General features: G+C 50.1%; 1 protein-coding gene across 1 annotated transcript in view; it reads left to right on the top strand.

Annotated features, from left to right (window-relative positions):
• The window catches only part of MALL (mal, T cell differentiation protein like), a 30,114-nt gene extending 11,379 nt beyond the window's left edge, over nucleotides 1–18,735 (top strand). The window contains exons 2-4 of the mRNA XM_056128667.1: nucleotides 13,811–13,978; nucleotides 16,380–16,502; nucleotides 18,593–18,735. Coding sequence (XP_055984642.1) covers nucleotides 13,811–13,978; nucleotides 16,380–16,502; nucleotides 18,593–18,655 — 354 coding nt within the window. The 3' untranslated portion in view covers nucleotides 18,656–18,735. The remainder of the gene's footprint in view (nucleotides 1–13,810; nucleotides 13,979–16,379; nucleotides 16,503–18,592) is intronic.
• Nucleotides 18,736–19,442: the final 707 nt, after the last annotated feature.

The raw sequence follows: 19,442 nt of genomic DNA, 5'->3' as shown, positions 1-19,442 counted from the left end.
CCCCATCACCCCATCCCACCCCACTCCTGTGGCAGGGCATTCCCTTTTGTTCTCTCTCTCCTTTTGGGTGCTGTGGTTTGCAAAAGAAGCATTGAGTGGAAATCATGTTCTGTCTATAGTTTACTTTCAGCTTGCATCTCCCATCCTGGGAGGATCCTCCAAACACTCTTTACTTGATGCTCCCTTCTCTATCTGAGCTGCCTTTTCCCCTAGCATGTGTGGCTGGCCTCCAAGTCATGGACTGATCCTCCTAGTACTTATCTGGGTCCTTTTGTCTCCCTGCCCTGTCCCCCTCACACTGTTGGTCAAGCTACAAGCTACCTTCCCCAGGCGGACAGGATTGGCGAGGATCCTCAGGGGCAGGAAATGTGGGCTCTTGGGCAGAGACTGGAGGGGAGGGCGGGCACTGTGCCCCTCTGGATCTTTGGGAGCCCCAGATGAGCGGTCCCACTGATAAGCACCCTGCCTGCAGCCCCCACTCTCTGAGGTCGTGTCCTGGGAGAACGTTTTTCCCAGAGAGAGGCAGCTCCACGGGAGGGGGGTGGGCGATTTTCTAGAGCGTGGTCCAGATGGGCACAAAGAGGAAGCAGGTCAGAGTTGGGGAAGGGGGTGGTGAAGGAGCCCCCACGCTGGCTCCCTCACCATCCCCCTCTCTTCTCTGGACAGTCATTTCTGTCCCTCTGCTGTCACTCTCTTGGTCAGAGTAGCTGCTACAGGGGCTCCTTAGTTCCTGGTGCTGGTCCTGAGCCTCCACCTCTTGCCTCAAGCTGCCCCTGGAAGGTTTCAAGAAGGCTCCAGAGTGGGGTCTCTGTGGGTTCCTCAACCGACAGCCCCTCACCTTGGTTAGGAGTCCCGGAGCTTTGCTTCTCTGCCTCTCTAAGGCCCCAGTACCCCCCAACCCATGGCCATCTGCCCCGGAGATGCTGGACGGCCATGGTGGGAGGAGAGTTCTCTGACAGCTCACGTGTGTTGTCACACACGCAGGCTGAGGGCCAGGGTGGGGGGGGGGGGAGAGCAGAGAGACCCCTGCTCTTGAGAAAGATACTGATGTGGAGGCCCTCGGACCCTTAGCAGACAGGCTGGTCCACCTCCGGCTACAGTGGCAGCCCCCAAGGTGTCCCCAAAGGTTCCCTCCAAGGGAATCAGGCTCTTAGAGAGGAAGCTGACAGGCAGCCAGCGGAGCAGAAGCTGCCGCTTCACACTGCTGCTCTGGGCCAGGTTCTGAGCATGCAGGGGGTGTGCAGACCACAGGGCAGAGCCTGCATGCACGGGCTCAGGACAGGGGAGGAGGCAGCAAAGAGAGACAATGAAACAGAGAAGGGTCACAAGGGAGTCCATGGGGGAAGGGAGGGCTCTCTGGGGCTTAGCAGTCAGGGTAGTCTTCCTGGAAGAGGGGGCCCTCCCTGGTTTTTTGCCCTCAAGAACACATGGTCCCTGATGATTTAGTGCCAGTGGGTGCCCAGGAAAGCAGGGGCATAGACATCCCTGAAGCTGAACTCTTGGACTCATGTGATGTTCTGGGCCAGGTGACAGAGCCTGGTGGGGAGTGGATGCATCTGCCTGCTTCTCTGGACCCCCTAACTTTTCTGAGGGAATCAGGAAAAAGAAATTGCCCCAAAAATGTTTAGTGTTTTCTTTTTTCCCCTTTGAGGCTAGAAGAAAAGGCCCTTTAGACCTTAGATGGATAAGAGTGTTTTTATTATGCTCTTTTATGCCACATCGTAAATCGTGGCTACTTAGTCACCTAGACACCCAGTCAGTGAGGGGGACAGGGTCTGAATGGATGGGTGTGTCCCGGGGAGGAAGAGGATGGCGGGAGGGGAGGAAGAGACAGGACTGGCTGTGACTCACGCATCCTGCCCCTCCCGCTGGGCACACCCTGGCTAGGTCAGACGTTCCCAGCCCAAACCAGCCGCCAGCCCTGTGCTGAGGTGCGCGGAGTGTGCTGGTGGGCACTGAGGGATCTGCTCTACCGATCTGGGCCTGGAGTGCTGGTGGTGGAGGCAGCTCTGGCCAGACGGGCCCTCACTGCCCTTGGGGAGCCTCCGCAGAGAAGAATCTCATGCTGTGCGCCAGGAGGGGAGGCTCAGGGTTGGCTCGGGTTCGAGGCTGAATGATAGAAGGAGGAACTGCTCCATCAGACTAGTTGTTTGAGGCCAGGATTCCAGCCCCAGCTTCGCATGGCACCGTGGGTCACTTTATTTATGTATTTATGTATGTACTTATTTATTTACAACCTTTTATAAGGTTGTTCATGATAATTTGTTACATTCAGTATTCCAACACTAACCCCCACCACCATTACACCTTACCACAATGATTATTTCAAGTTTTCCCACCACCACTCAAGCCTGTCCCAAAGGCAGATTCTAAATAATTTACTTCATATGGCTTGTTATGAGTAATTCATTTAAAATGATCCAAAAAGATTTCCTTAGAGGAGAGTGTGTGAAGATTGTTGTATCTCACCTTGGAGTCATGTCTGTGTTTGGGTACCATTCGCGTCATCCCCTGCCCTCCCCTCAAACCTCAGAGCTCCCTCCTGCCACCAGGACCAGTGCCAGCCTGGTAAAATTGAGGGCCATCCCGATTCAGGTTTCCTTAGGCAGGGAAGCATTAAGCCCTTGTATAAGAGATAACTCATTAAGCCCTTGTATAAGAGATAACTCACACAGGTTGAGCCTTGTGTATTATATACATACATGTATTATATACATACATATATATATATATATAACGTATATATGTTGTATTTTTTTAAACTGAGATGAGTTGCCTTCTACTTTACACCCCATCAAATGTGGTATGCTACTCTTCGTACATCAGTGGTACAGAGTATGAGATGTTGTGCGACTGCTACAGGAATTCTAAAATTTTAAATATGATGATACAACTGGAACTAAATTTTTAACTGGATGGTGACTTTGGGGCCCAGAGGCATTTCTACAGATTGTTGCTCTCTCCCGAGATTTGTGAGTCTCTGGATCATGGCTGTGGATGAGCTTAGGTGGTGTCCCAGGCAGTTCCTGAGCGTCACTCCCAGTCTCCCAGAAGAACAGGGAGATGGGAGGAGGGTGCCCATTCCCTACTCCATGCGAGCCTGGAGATTTTAGTCACAAAACCCGCAGACCTAAGGTTTTCAGGAGATTCATTCTCATGGATGACGAGCTTGTCTGGAGATAGGCCTTGAGCATCACTGTGATTGGGTTCTGGAGGTTTTTTGCTGCCAGGGCTCTGTTGGAGTGAGTGGTGAGCTTATCTGTCCCCCTCTGGGCTGCCCTTGATGCTGGGGGTCACTTTGAGGAATCACTTATCATAACCTTTCCTCCTCTGAACCGGGGAGATAACAGGGCGTCCCAGAAACCTCACAGGGCTACAAGGTAAAGAGTCTCTGAACAGTCTCCACAGAGTGGGGTGCAGGGTGCCCTGGGGATGCCCCCTCAAGAGACCAGCGTCCCCTTCTGGCTTCCTGGGGTGAGGTCAAGAGCTCAGCCCTGCCCCTGGCATGGCTCTGGCATAACCCTTCATATCTTGCTGCTGTGGCTCAGAAACAGGAGAGCCGGGTCCCTGGTTCCATGATGCAGACTCTCCAGGACTCTCTCGTGGCCTCTCCAGCAGTATTTCCTTCCTTTCCCCTTAGGAACACATGCTTCCCACAGCTATAAAGGACCTGAGCAGCCAGGCTGGGAGCTGGGGTTGGGGGGGGGGGGGTGCTGGGGCAGTCTGACTGTGTGTGACGGGAAGGAGGGGCTGTGGAAAGAGGGCACTGAGCCACCGAGGCCCTTGGCTGCAGGCAGGAAGGAAACTGGTTTCCACGGTTGATGGTGAGCCACACAAGAAAAATCGACTCATGGCGACCAGTGTGTGTGTGTGTGTGTGTGTGTGTGTGTGTGTGTGTGTGTGTGTGCTTAACTGAAACAAAAGATCAAGGAAACAGCATTTCCCTTTCCGCTAGGTAGGAAGTGCCACTGTAGCTTCTATTCTCGACCGCTTCGTTTTTTTAATACCCAGATGACCGACCCAGTGTTGGACCTTCCTCTGCAGGAATGGAAACCGCATGCTGGGGGCATAGGGAAGCTGCACAGAGCCTGGAGATGGGAGGTGGAGTGGGCTCAGGACTTGGTTAGCCTCAGTTGTGGCCATACTTTGCTCGGAGTTAGGGGGTCAGGGCCAGAGGCCACCTGAGCTCACCTACACTCCAGGGGGTCCATGGTGGAGTGTGACAGTCACTAACCTGTCTCGGGCTGGCCAGAGCAGAGGGAAATGAGACTCTCAAGCAAAAAGTCTGCAGCTCACAGCTCCATGTCTGTGTTTGGGTACCATTCGCGTCATCCCCTGCCCTCCCCTCAAACCTCAGAGCTCCCTCCTGCCACCAGGACCAGTGCCAGCCTGGTAAAATTGGGGGCCATCCCGATTCAGGTTTCCTTAGGCAGGGAAGCATTTTCCCAGGTGTCCCCTTGGGCCCCAGTGACCAGGACTCCAGTGTCCCCAGGTAGGCGGGAAGCAGCCTCATAGCCAAGTCCTTCCTACACCTCCCACCTGCGCCTATGTCCTACTAGAGAGAATATCCCAGAGAAATAGGATCAAAGCAGGTTTGTACCAAGTGGCTGGTGTGGTCTGGATGGGGACGGCTGGGCCAGCTCCTAGCCCTAGACTGTGGTGAGATGTCTTGTCCACTTGGTGGAAGGTGTTGGTGGCATGGAAAGGGCCATCAGTGAACATTACTCAGCGATTCCATGTTTGTAGTTTGTCTGTGCTCAAGAGTGACCCCTGGTGGTGGTCCAGGGATCATCTGTGATGACAGGGAATTGAACTGGGGTTATCACACATGAGGCAAGTGCCTTCCCTCCTGTCTCTCTGGCCCCGAACTTGGAGCATCGGCGTGATCATTTCCATGCATGCCCAGAGCAGCACAGCGGGCGCCCCTAACAGGCAAACTCCAGGCACCTCTCTTGTCAGTGAACAGGAGTTCCTGACTTGGTCCATTTAGTGTGCCTTTCACATCTGGGTGTTTTTACTTATTCTTCTAGTTTGAGAGTCACAGCCAGAGGTGCTCAGGAGCTACCTTTCCACTCCCCCACCCCCTGCGGTGCTCGGGGTCACTTCTCATGGTGCTTAGAGGGCCACGTGGTGCCAGAAATCAAACCCAGTCTTCTCACATGCAAAGCATGCACTCCAAGTCTTTGAACTACACCCCTCCCACCCTTTGCCTCCGAAGTTTGTTTAATGATCTTACTGTTTAAATGACCTCAGGTACTGTGCTACGGGGCTATCTCTGAGGGTTGTTGTGGTGTGTCTAGGGGCCGGGGAGGCATATTTGATAAGCTTACAGGTAGTGGTGCTGTAGCTGTGGGTCAATGTTCATGGATCAGCAGTGTGTACGGGTTTGGGATTTTAAGCAGAGACTCACATCAAGTTGTGGCAATGACTCAGCCATAGAGTGTTTTGAGTACAACCACGTATGTGCAAAGAAGCAAAGGTGAAATGTAAAAATGCATTCTTTAAAAAAGATTGTGACTTGATCAACTGATGAGTGTATCTGGGCCTGAGGGGATCTGATCCAACACGTCCCCTGGAAACCACAATTCACTGTTCATTCTACCCAGTGTTGCCTTGTGAAACTCCCACAAGTTGTAAGAATCAACTTATTAGGTCATTTGCAAAGTGGAAAGATATAATTTATAAAAATAGAATATAAAAATGCATGTTTTACATCCCATATAAAATAATATGTATGCATAGTAACAAGACCTGAAAAAGAAATATAACATAATAAAAAAATCCCCTGATGTTATTTGCTTTTAATCTGTGGGTTCATAAACAGTAACAGCTAAACTTCCTTCCACGTGGTGTTGGTGTGAGCCAGTAAATTAGTTCTGGGTCACAGTGTTTGAGCCCAGAGCACCACAGCCTGGAGGGTCTCCTGCCTCTCACATGAACTCTTATGTGTTTGAGGAGCTGGGATTCTTGGGTCATTTTGCACCAGAACTCACTCCCCAGGAGGCTCTGAGCATTTACTTTTAAATATGTGCACTGAACAGATCAAGGCACACATTAATAAAGAATTCTCAGCAGCACTATTCAGAATAACTAGAAGTAGAAGCAGCCCCAGTATCCAAGGCTGGACAGATGTCAAACCCAATGTGATAAGTACAAACAATGGCATATTGAAATTCAAACAGAGGCTGCAGCATGGTTGGGCCTTGAGGATGTTATGTTATGTGATATAAGCCACAAAAGAATGGATACTCCTCATGATTCCACTCACGGGAGAGGCAATGGGAGTTACTGGCCTGTTTTTGTTTGTTTTTCGGCCACACCTGGCCTACTCCTGGCTCTGTGCTCAGCAATCCAGGCAGGACTTGGGCTCAAACCTGGTCAGTCAGGTGCAAGGCAAGTGGCTTTCTGACTGTCCTTTCTCTCCAGCCCCAGGAAGTTACTGTTGATGGGTAGTTTTAGTTGTACCAGATGAAAACATGCTAGTGCTCAAGACGTGAACCAGCAGCAAGAGCGCTCTCAGGGCCACTAATCCGGACAGTTCAAGGTCCTGTAAGTGGGAATGTTTGTCCTATATATTTCACCAGACAGAATTTTTGTTTTTTAATAATTGGGGAGTTTGGGGGCTGGAGCGATAGCACAGCAGCTAGGGCATCTATCTGCCTTATACACAGCTGACCTGGGTTCTATTCCCAGCACCCCATCTGGTCCCCTGAGCACCGCCAGGAGTGATTCCTGAGTGCAGAGCCAGAAGGAACCCCTGAGCATCGCCGGGTGTGACCCAAAAAGCAAAAATAAATAAATAAATAAATAAATAAATAAATGGAGGTGTTTTACAAAGGACAAGCCTGGGTGTCATAGCTGCAAAGTGTTCACGACTGAGGGACAATAGTTTTCTTCCCCTGGAAAGAGCCTAGTGTCTGGGGTCTTCAGGGCATCTCAGCATCCCCCGGGCTCTGGTAGCACGTGACCTTCCTTCTGGCCACCGCCAGTGGCACCTGTTCACTTGGCGCTCTCTGTCTGCCCTGGGCCTTGCCACCTGGTCTGGATCCCCTACCCCTGCCCCACCCTTGATGTCTAAGGTTTCTGAATTCTCACAATCAGCCTGCCTGGACCTGAGTGCCAGGGCAGGGAAGGAAAGGCAGGGCCGTCACGGACATTAAGACAAGAAGTAAGAAAAGCAACACAGTGTCGGCACTGAGTGGGACCGGCCACTCTGAACTCCTGCCCAACTATGCAGAAAAACCTGCCATGGAGTATCACCCACAGTGCCCCTCCCTGCTCCCCAGCGCCCCGTCCTGCCTCGCCCAAGCATTCACTTCCCGGGCATGCCAAAGCTCTGGGCCATGAAAACCTGAGACCTGCCTTCTGGAGGAGGGGTCCTACTTATTCCCCTCCCATGGGGTCATCACTGTTCCAGTTCCCTGCACCAACCCATCACCTGCCCCGACAAACGGAGGTCACACAGATGCTCACTTCTATGTCTGGATGCGTGGCTCCTCCACACAAGGAAAGAGGATCTTTTCACTGGCTGGTCCTGCTCAATGGTCTGCAGAAAGCCTCCCTCTCCAACATAGCATACATCCCCTTTCTCTCTAAAGTTGAGTGGCATTGGCTTTCGCCAGTCCCAGGGGCCATGCAGTGCTCCCGTGACTGCCCAGAGAGTGAATCAAGGATGCGCTTTGACATGTTGTTTGGTTTTCGCCAAGTCACAGAAGGAGTGCTTGTCTCTGTTATTTAATCTAGAGATGGAGTTGACTTCAAGCCAGGGGCTGCAGGTGGGCTGAGAGGGTCTGTAAGCCCCCAAAGCTCTTCAGTCCCAGAATGTTCTCACTTCCCCAGCTGACTGGTCTCCCAACTCCCTCAAAAGGGACTGTCTTAGGCCGGAAGAATTCCTCCTTCAGGCCCTTCTTGGGGAACTCTCCCCCACCCCCATCTCTGTGTCTCTTCACAAGACTACCACCAACAGTAATTGTGAGTACTTGATACTCACTGCACACTACAGAGACGTGTCTGGTTCTCAGAGGACCCCAGGGATAGAGGGGGCCCTGAGATCTCCACCTGCTCCATTTGGGGCCCAGCTGAGCAGATGAGCCATAGTAGGACTCAGACAGCACACACAGGTGCTGGGGCACTGATGTGTGGAAGCAGATATGGGCTATGGGCTGGACTGGCTGCATCACCAGGGCCTCTGAAACACTCAGCTTCCTTCGCCAGTTCAGTGAAAGTCTCTGGGCGGAGCCTGGATCGTGGGCTTTCCACTGAGCTTGCAGAGCTACCAGAACTCAGAAAAACTGCCCTGAAAAGGAGCTGTGATTTCCCACACATTTCAGAAGCTCTTGACCCCTGTGTCATGTGTTTGTGAATTCTTTGCTAAGCAGTTTTCAGAATAATAAATATTGGGGCCATAGAACTAAGCCTCCTTCAAAGTGACCAAAGGGCTTTTTTACCCCCCTCTCAAGTAGACTTTTCTCCTCCTGGATTTCAGCCCCACCTGTGTGCTCTGTTCTTGCAACTACTGCTGGGAATTGAAGCTCAGACTGATTCACAATGGGCCAACAGGAGCTTTAGACTCAGAGTCTGTGTCGATGGAGCCCAGGCCCAGGCTGGACTCAGTCATTCCCCAAACAGCCTCCTGGGTGCTGTGAGCTCAGATTTTTTTCATTTGTTTATCTGTTTGGCGGGGGCCACACCCCATAGTGTTTGGGCTCTACTCTTGGGAATTACTCCTGGTGGGGCTCGGGGTATCATACATGGTGCTGGGACCCCATCTCCACGTGCAAGGCAAGCATCTCATCTTCCAGCTGCTGCACTATGTCCCAGTCCTTCTGTTGGCCCAATGTTTTTACACACCAGTTCTGCAGCCAGCTTTAAAAAAGTAAGGGAGTTATTTTCCACATTCTAGAGCAGTGCCTACACGTAGTATTAGGCCTCATCCTGCCTTATAAAAGATCCTTTCAGGTTTCAATCCAGCCTTGGAATAAAAACAGAGGAGTAGTATGTGTTTGTTCTGAGAAAATCCTGCCAACTTGAGCTAGAAATGCCTCTGATTGAAACAGAGAACTACAGTAGAGCAGTGATCCACTCGAGGTCTGCCCCAAACCTCTAAAAACACTTCTGCTCTTGGAAAATATAGAACAAAGACTAATGAAAATGACTCGCAAGGTAAATAGAAGGGGTTTGGGGCTTGGTTTATTTTAAGCTGCCCTGGTTATATAGAATCCACCTAGACTCAAAGAGATGGAAAGGAGATAACTCTTGGACTTAGCAGACCTGGATCTTGTCCTTAGCCCCAGTCCCTTCTGCTGTTCGGAAGGTGGAGGGCGTAGGAAGAGAGTGTGAATAACATTCCTCCTTGTAACCTTGGCTGGGCAACACTGAAGCTGTGTCAGAAAGCCTCCACACAGTGTATGCAATGTCCCAATGATCTCAGAGACCCTTTGCTCTAGGAGTGCAAAATCAGGAGTGTTCCTCTCACACCCGACATGGCCCCAGGCTTCTGTCCTCTCCCTGAGTCTAGCCCTGCCTCAGGCCACGGAGAGAATGGCCTGGGAACATTGAAATCAGGTGCAGATGGTGGAATCTGGACGGGGGGGGGCATCTCTGAAAGAGGATGAAGGAGGTGAGGACCCCTTTCCAGGAACAGGATGGTGTAGTGGGACAAAGACACTCTAGTATGCCCTGATCTGGCACAAGGGAGTTGACAGTGGCGTCCAGCAGGGCTAAGGGGGCAATGCTGTCCTGAGAAAGCCAAAGGGAGGAAGAATGGCCATGCAGACCAAATGAGGGAGGGGGAGTGGACCCACACTGTAAATTACACCACTGATGTGGGGTTGTACAGAGCCGAGCCATAGGGTTGTGCAGACCCAGTGGGGTTGTACAGAGCCATGGGATAGAATGGCCTTTGGCCCCTACCACCACCTCCTTGCTCTGAACCCTGGGGCAGGGCACAAGGAACTCAGTAGTTTAAGGCACAGCCCTTCTCACAGAGGTCCAGTGTGATCCAAAACTGCTGGTGCAGTCACTGAGTCCTGAGTGCCCTTCCAACTAACAGCTGGCATTGTTTAGGAAGCTGAGGAGTGGCAGTATTGTGTGCACTTCCCATGGCTTGACAGGTTGGCAGGAGTCCTACTTTGGAGCACTGGCACCACATTAAGTCTCGTAGTCCTGTGAGTGGGTGGGTTGGTGGGTGGGGCTGAACATGCAAGATTTCAGTCCTGGAGAGTCCATAGGGAGGACCTCTTATCCTCCTCGACCCCTGTTCAGATCGAGCTAGCCCAGACTCAGTCCCTGGCAGTACTGACCCAGGCGACAACTCCCACAGTTCACCCGGAGCCTGACTGTCAGGCCGGGGGAAGGTGCCCCCGAGCAGGGCTTCGAGGCAGCTGGGGATCTGGAGGAGTTGCCCAGGCTTCTGAGTTCACCATCAGCCTTCTGGTCTACCCTGACTCCTCCCCTCTGCTCTCTTTCTTCCCTTGAGTCCATGCATTTCCTTCATTCCAAAAGTGCTTCCTTTCTCTCAGGCAGTGTAGAGACCCCTTAAGGGATGGGGTGCCATGCCTCTGATTGACCTGTAAGATGAGAACTGCCAGTCCTCGAAAGACAGGTACATGTGATGAAAGCAGAAACTGAAACTTGGATATCTTTCAACAGCACTGGACAAAACCAGTGGAGCTGTTTAATCCTGAAGTTCTCTACTAACATGATTGAGAGCAAAGCTACCCTGAAGACCTACCCTTCAGCAAACCCTCCCCCAGGACAAGTCACTAAACATCAAAGAAAATGTTCATGGATACTATGAGGACTGAAATAATGCAATTATACGTTGATTATAAGATAAATGCCAAGCACTATTAATAAAAACAGCATATGATAACACCCAAACATCTGTATCACTGCCAGCAAACTCCAGAACACCAAAGGCAGAGAAAAGACATTTAAAGCAGCTAGATACCCAGACATGCTGACAAAGGGGAAGTACCTCACCTGGTTGTTGGCCACTCAACAGGAACAACAAAAGTCACTTCAATAGGATAATATGGAAAGCTCTAGAACACAGTGCTGAAAGTTACTGCTGAGGAAAAAGAAAGACATTTTCTGATAAACTAACTACATCTAACTGATTTACTAGAGAAACCACTAGTAGTTGCATTTTAGAAAGAAAATAAACTCAGAAGAAAGCTAGAAAATGCTTATGATTCAGCATAGGAAAGAATTTCTTAAACTTAACAAGAAAAACACTAGCTATATAAAGGGAAATATTGAACTATCTCATTGCTTTAAATTCTAGAACACAGTTCATCAATCTGGCCCCAGGAAATGAAAAGTCTTCAAGTAATACCATTTATAATAGTTCCCCCAAAATGAAATATTTAGCTATGTTTATAAAAAAGGTATCAATTTCAGCCTATCTATATTTAGCATACTTATTTGCTAAAATATTGATAAAAATAAAATCAAGCATATCTTAATAATTGGAGATTTTTAAAAAAAGGCTAACCTGGCTGAAAAGGAAACCAGTTTCATGGTTTGGAAGATTCAACATGGGTAAGAGGTTTTAATCTCCCCCAATTTGACCTATAGATTTACCAGAGCCCAAAAGCAACAGAGATGTATTGTAGATATTGACAAGCTGATCCATGAAAAGGAAGCAGAACTTGGAAAGGGGATGAACAGTGTCCTGAGAGAGGCAGATACAGGAGCCTCCTGCACGGACACCTCTTTAGATTACAATTGTGTAGAAAGTCTAACATCTGTTTATATGACTCCTTCAAACCATAAAGCCTGTTACCACCCAGGCCCACCCCCAAATATCCAGGGGTCTTACGATCTCCAATAAGTTGTTCTTCACAAAATTACTTTATGACTTTATGGGCCAGATGGCTAGCACAGGGGTTAAAGGACATTGGAGTCAGGCGCAGATGGTGGAATCTGGAAAGGGCATTCTGAAGGAGGATGAAGGAGGTGGGGAACCCCTTTCCAGGTACAGGAGGATATGGTGGGAAAAAGACACCCTAGTATGCCCTGGTCTGGCACAAGGGAGCTGATAGTGGCATCCAGTGGAACAACCCTGGTTCCATCCTTGGCACCACATATGGTTCCCTGAATACTGCCACGAGTGATTCATGAGCACAGAGTTAGAAGGAAGCCTTGAGCACTGCTAGGTATGGCCCAAAATTCCCCCCAAGAAACCAATGTAATTTTATAACTACCAAAGGTAAGCATTGGTATTCACAGTGTGAGATACAGAACATTCTCTGTCTCTCTGGATGCCTCTGTTCCCATGCCTACAACCTATCTGTGTCAGAAGGAGCACTTGTAGGAGGTTTGAGGGGGATCTTGGAGGACTAGGGGCTAGCAGTGAATTAAGATTTGGTATGTATTGGAAGCAAAGCAAACAGTGCCAGGACTGGGGGCACAGGGCAAGGGAGGTGCCTCAGGTATGATCCTCATTAAGGATCTCATCAGGGGGCCCTGAAATGAAGGGGTCCTCTACAGAGGAAAACATAGAGACAGCCCACCAGGCAGTTGTGGAATGGGGTGCAGGGCCACAGATAAAAATGGGTCAGAAGTAGCACTAGGCACATCAGCCATTAACACCCCAGATCAAAGAGCAGGGAGCAGAGGCGCCAGGAGGCCTGTACAAGAGTTGCTGAGAAAACTGAGTCAACTTGCCCCAAACCACCTATGCTCACATTGCCACACCACTAATTGGACCCACTGCTGGGTCATTGTTCCATTCCTGAACTCAGCCAACAGGGGCAAGTCCAGCATCAAAGCCAATGGGGGCAGAGACCAACTAGGCCAGAAGATTTGATTTCTCCACCAAAGGGACTCTAAATGGCCCTGTAGCTGCCAGCTAAGAAACCTGGCTGCTTTGTCCTGGAGGTGCTGATCCATGCCACAGGTTAGGTTGGCACAGTGAGTGGTGTCGAGGCCAGGAGAATGGTCACAGTGCAAGTGGCTATCAGGAGCACATGGCATCATGGTGCCTGCTTGACGGGGTCAGGCGTGGTTCACTAAGGACTCCAAGTCCTTTTTGCTTTATTTACTTACTTGTTTATTTGTGTTGGCTTTGGTGGGGGTGGGGGGTTCATTCCCAATGGTGCTCAGGGGCATCGGGAGTCCCTCACAGTGTTGCTCAGGAGAATTACGCAAATATGGGGGTCAAACATGCAACACATGTGCTTCTCTCTCCAGGGTTCTTATAGACACTGACAATGGGCCAGGGATGTTCTCATGGTGGCACATGTGCTTCATGTTCGTGGGATCCTGGGTTTGATTCTCATTACCACACAACAAGAAAAGCACAACATCAACAACAACCTATGCTTGCTGTTCACTCCTCCCTCCCTCCTACTCCCATAACCAAAAGGGATAGAGAGAGTCACAACTCTTCCCAGCCTGCATAGTGGGTTCATGTGGTCAGAGCTATAGACATCTCAAAAAAGATCCAAAATCTGCATCTTTCATAAGAAATATCTGGCTGTAAATGCTGACAACTTATTTAGGAGTGTTTTACAAACTTTATATCCTAACACTGTTTGGGCGGGGGGGACGGACATAGTTACAGGTCAAATATGGCCAAGTTCTTCCATTATTCTTTCTCTGTGTTTCCCTTGGGTTTTCTGGGAGGACCTGTGTTGACTGTGTGTCAGGGACTCCTTCCCCCATTTCCCTTCTGGATTCCCACCCAACTTCACCTGAATTGTGTGAAGCAGAGACACCGAGGAGAAGAGAGACACCTGCAGAGAGAACATATCCACACCGGCCGCTAATGCTCCTTCCCTTCTTGTCTGGTTTTCTCTTGCAGATATTTGGCTTCTGGGTCTGGATCTTTGTGGCCGCTACCCAAGTTGCCAACCCATTGCTGCAAGGATGGGTGATGTATGTGTCCCTCACCTCCTTCATAATCTCACTGATGTTCCTGCTGTCTTACTTGTTGGGATTTTACAGGATATTCGACTCCTGGAAAGTCCTGGTGAGCACCACAAGCATAACCCCAACTCCCCACACTGGGTGTGGGGAGACCCCGGGCCCTTTGGTCTGGGATGATGAACCAGAGGCCTTTCCCAGGTCCAGCAACCTGTGGAGGTGATATTGGAAGGTGGGGAGGATGATATTGAGTTGTTGGTTTGTTTTGAAATAGATAGTTTTGTTTAGAAAGCAGTTTTATTTGACTTCAGTGTAAAAACACACTTCTTCCTCGCTTCTCTGCCTGGGGGGAATCAGTTGTGTTGTACTCCATGGCCTTTCTTGTAAAGAAGTTACACAGTCTGCATATACCCGTATGAGGCCCCTCCTGACAAGTGCCCCCAGCCTGCATCCAGTCCTGGAGTAACAGAGAGATGCCAGTGGGGCACAAGGGCCCGATAACAGGTCCTTTCCCAACCAGCTCCTTCATTCCTCCACAGCCTCTCTTTTACATAGCATGTGAAGGCTCAGTCACACTGCACCAGAAACCAGGGTGTAGATTCTTTTCTTTAATACTGTGCCTTTCTGTAGTGCTATCACATCATCTTGATCATTTGTGACAGTTTGAAACTTTCAAAAATAATTGGAAATTAATACGATGGACCATCATGGAATCTTTATACCAGAATTGTCAAGATTTTTTACTACATTTCCTTCATTGGTCCTTTTTTTTTTTGGTGGGGGAACCCACTGGAAATTCTTGGTAAACCAGGCTGGTGGTTCAATGCAAGGGCCTAAGGATGAGGTATTGTTTGGACTCTGTGGTGCCAGGGATTACCCAGACCATCCTGGCAGGGCTGGGACCTTCCAGGGTTGCACCCGGGCATTCTCAAGAGATCCAGTGGTGCTGGAGATGGAACCTTGGTTGGGTGTATGTAGGCAGCACTTTAACCACATACTGTCTCCTAATACCAGCTCTTTTTTTTGTCAGTGAAGAATTTTAAAGCAACCCCATAGTGTTATTGCCATTTTATACACTCTATGCTCCAGAAAGCATACAAATATTTACATTCTCTCTCTCTCTCTCTCTCTCTCTCTCTCTCTCTCTCTCTCTCTCTCACACACACACACACACACACACACACGCACACTCACAAACACACACCTGAGTGATTCTCAGGTTTCATTTCAGACTCAAATGTATCCCCAGTATCTGAACGATCTGGCACTTGGCCCACTTGAATCAGTGCCATGCATTGCACTGGGAGGTGACAGTTCTTGGGTTCCCTGAATCTGGCATGACTTTCCCTGCCAGAAACTGACTAAGACCTGTCAGCTGTCCTGGGGCTGTTCCCCATTTTGGATTTGTCTTCTGACTTCTTACGTGCTCTTCTAGTTGCTGGATTTTCCTGGAAACTAGAAGTTAGCATGGAAGATTTACAGAAAATGAATTAGGCCTTTATGGCAAGAATGCCTGAAAGTGGCTCCAAGTCACCTCACACATGACTGGAACAGCCTTCTTCCCACCAACTTTGTCTCTAACGCTTCCTTTCAACTCCTGGTTCATCTGCCCCAGCTGGATACTTCATTAAAGGATGAAGAATGCCAGTTTGCCTATTCTGACATTCCTGTTACCTTGATTATTGCTTATTACAACAAGAATCCTCCAGACTTGATAATCTTTTAAATGACTATATGACATGATTTTCTCTGTTTTGTTTGGTATATCCCCCAAACCTGGTGGTGCTTAGTGGGCCATGTGGTGTCAGAGTTGGACCACAGGTCTCTACATGCCGGGCAGCCCTTTGTGCCATCTCTCTGACCCCTACATGTAATTCTTGCTGAGTTTAACACTGCATAGAGATGCAAACGCTAAAATAAAATTAGATCTGCTTGACCCTGCCAACTCCACCATGTGTTAGCTGAGCCTCAGTTTCCTCATCTGTCAACCAGGGGCTGTAGTGATTGCAGCCTTATGAAATTAAATGTAGAAGTGAAATGAAATGATGTGTGCATGTTATTAGGACAGTGACCAGTACAGAGAAGGTCTCTAGAGCACTCTGGTTTAAAGAAAGATTCAGAACTCATGAGGCGAGGCCTCAAGTCCTGGCTCTGCTATTCATTTATTGACCTTGACTTGAGTTTCCACTTCCTCAGTGCTCAGTAGCACCTACTCCATCGTTGACAAGGTAAAATAAGAATAATGAGGGAAAAAGGTTTAGTGTGAAGGTTGGCACAGAGGGACAATCACCCTTGCTGGCCAGACTTGGCCAGCAAGTATTTTTACTATTGATTCATCCACTCTTGTCTGTTGCTTCTGCACTAGAATCACTGGTAACAAAAGGAACCAGCAGGCTGGGGAGCAGGTTGTGTCTTTTCTCCTCTTCCCAGATGTTTGGTTAGAGGGGAGAGTGCTCTGCTCTTTGGCACCCACGTCACAAGATTGTGGCCTCTCTCTGCCTTTCCAGAATAGCTTGTACCAGGGCACCACCAGCATCCTGTACATGAGTGCAGCCGTCTTACAAGCGCACGCCACCATCGTCTCTGAGGCGGAAAATATCAGTCATTACTACCTGAACACGGCTGCTACGGTGAGAGCTCCGAGGAATGTGCACGGCTCCCGGCAACGCGCCAGTGGGGGCTAAAATCTGTCTCTTGCGGAACAGATGCCACGGACTGAAAAAGGCTAGGAACAAGGGAGGAGGGGTGTGTGTGTGTGTGTGTGTGTGTGTGTGTGTGTGTGTGTGTGTGTGTGTGTGTATACGCATGCGCACATGCATGTGGGGAGGAGAGCTCAGGCATGTGCCTGTGTGTGTCTGTGCTTGTATCTGACCATGTGTCTGTGTGTATGTGTATCACCACAGGCCGGAGAGAAATTAAGAGCACACCAAGTGTGTGTGTCTGTGTGTGTGAGGGGGGGGGGGAGGGAGGGAGAGAGGGGGAGAGAGAGAGGAAAGGAGAGAGAGCGCATGCACAGGTGAACACAGCTAGCTGCTCAAGTGCATGTCCAAGTGCAGGGGTTATCTCTTGTCATCTGATTTTTCCACCCAACCTCACTCTCTCTTCCTTCTACTAAACGCCAGCAGAATTAACCCCTGTGCCCCCAAACACACATCAGAGAACAGCTGTAAACACCTCTCCATGGTTCCCACTGCTTGCAGAATCTCTGCAGAACAGACCGTCCGGGGTTTTTATTTCAGGTGGACAGGGCAGCCTGTTGGCTATGGGAACCCTCAGCAAGGGGGTATAGCCAAATTGCAGGACCACCTAGACTTACGTCCCTTAGGACCCTCAATGCCAGTTTAGCCTCCCCTTTTCATCTCTCTCAAGTGCCTCTTTCTTTCCCCAGGTGCACTGACACCCCTCCCCCAAGGCAGGGAGCAGAATGCACATGGGTAGAAGATTGCCTTCCACGATTTCCCCCCACCCTGATCCCTACAAGAGCCCCCCTTTCCATCAGCCCTGAAAACTGCCAGAGAAAGACACTAATGTCTGAACGGGGTCTCAGCCAGTCCTGAAAACTGCCGGAGAAAAACTAATGTCTGAGCAAGGTCTCAGCCCGATCCAGTGTGGCAAGAGAGCTGGCACCCTGGCTTAATCTGGGCTCTGACACAGGCACCAGCTGACCGGAATCAGGTCATGGAGAGTTGTGTCCAGTGTTAGAGGGGGCTGCCAAGCTAGCACTGGGTACCACTTCGCACCAGGGGAACCAGAGGTGTTTCAGCTGCCTATAATCTGTCTCTGGCTTTGCCTCTTCATTTATCTCCCTGGAACTCAAAACTTCAGCAGTGGGCCCTGTACCCGCCATGATCAGGTACAAACCTGCCTTCCCCTGCTCAACTCAATTTGGTCGGCAAGGCCTTTTCTGGCCTCCTCCCCCATTCTCTTTCCTCCTAGCACTCTTCCCAGCTAACCTACTTCCTTCCCGCTTTATCCTGTTGACTTCCTGCTTCCCCACGGACCTGCTCATGCCACAAGACCAGGAATGTTTTCATGTGTTGTCCACTGGTGTAGGCACTTCTTAGTCTTCTCCAAGTCTTGTGGGTATCTAAAGGGGCATGCGTTGAATGAATACATGAAGCAGAGGGTGATGAACATGGGACCATGGGGGTAGGGGAAGTGGTGGGCTGGAGGCGTGTGAAGCTGGAGACATTCAGGGTGGTTTTCCATGTGTGGTGGGAATGACATGACCTCAGTTTCCTCCTGGGGGAAGATCAGAGAGGTGGCGGAATGGGCAGGAGTAGGGGAACCCTGAGGTCTTCTTGCGACGAGGGAAAAGTTGAACCTAGTAAAGGTTCTGCAGCCAGTCCAAGCTGTGCCCGCTGAGTCTCTGGGCTGCTGAGAGCTGGGGAGGGCTCTGGGGATCCGCGATCTGCTGGAGTGCAGAGTTCTGGGCTAGTGAGCAAGTCAAGGAGAAGAAAGTCTTCAATGAAAGAGGTGGGGAATGTCTAGGTGAGAGGACAGTATGGAAAGAAAGAGAGAGAGAGAGCCCAGAGGTGGGGACAGGCCCTCTCTAGAGCCAGAGGGGACAGTTCTGCAGAGGAGATGGACAGGGTGGACATGGGGAGCATGGGCTCAGGTGGCCTTGTTAGCAGTGGCTAACACAGAGCCTCCCAGACAGCAGGGGGCAGCACTGGGTGCCAGCCACGTCTAACACAGACCTTCTCCCATCTTCTTCCAGTTCTTTGCCTTTATAACCACCCTCCTCTACATCCTCCACTCCTTCAGCCTCTACTACTACTGAGAGGAGAGAGGCTTTTTCACCGCCTGGATTATTGGGTCCCCAAAGTAGCTTTCAATACTCACCCTCCGGATGATCAAAAACAAGAAACAGAAGGCCACCCACTTAATGAACAGAGCCACTGTGAAGACGGAGCAATGGTATCCTGCTCTGGCATATCTTCTTGGTTCCTGATGAAGAGGAGAATGTGGTTCTTTCCTTCTGCAGTCGCCTGTCTCTTGGCATTGTCTGGTGGTGAACATTGCTCCCCTGGAAAGCTCTCACCGAAGTGTTTGCTGTGGCGAATTCCGGACCCCCCACCTCGGGTGCCTGGTAGGAGGTTCTACCTCAGCAGCAAGGTTGCCCATGGTCTGTGTCCAGAAACATTCAGTCAAACTTGTTTGAAAATTGAAATGGTGCTGTCACTGTATTCAGACCCCGAGACCACAGACCTTACTCCCTACCCCTTGTTCCACAGTTCTGCCTCTGTTTGTAGTGGCCCCTCCTTATCCCTAAACCAGCTCCCCATCCTCCAGCCCCTTCTCCAGCCCCCCTCGACCAGCCACTATACTGCCCTGCCCTTCCTCTTAACCTTCCCTTTCCTCCCTCCTTTCAGATGCAAGGGAAACTGGTATAAAATCAAATTTAAGGGTCACTTTCTGAGGAAAATAAAGAGCTGGCTCTACAAAAGCGCTATCCCGTGAGATTGAGGGTGGGAGGCTCAGGGGAGGAATGGATTGGTCCCTTGTCCCAGAGCCTGGCTACACCAGCCAATGCCAGGCCGCCACTACCCCACCGGCTCATTCCTCAG

The sequence above is a fragment of the Sorex fumeus genome, unplaced genomic scaffold (genome assembly GCF_029834395.1).
Source record: "Sorex fumeus unplaced genomic scaffold, SorFum_2.1 ptg000006l, whole genome shotgun sequence".
NCBI classification, from domain to species: Eukaryota; Metazoa; Chordata; class Mammalia; order Eulipotyphla; family Soricidae; genus Sorex; species Sorex fumeus.
This window is presented reverse-complemented; position numbering and strand designations above follow the sequence as displayed.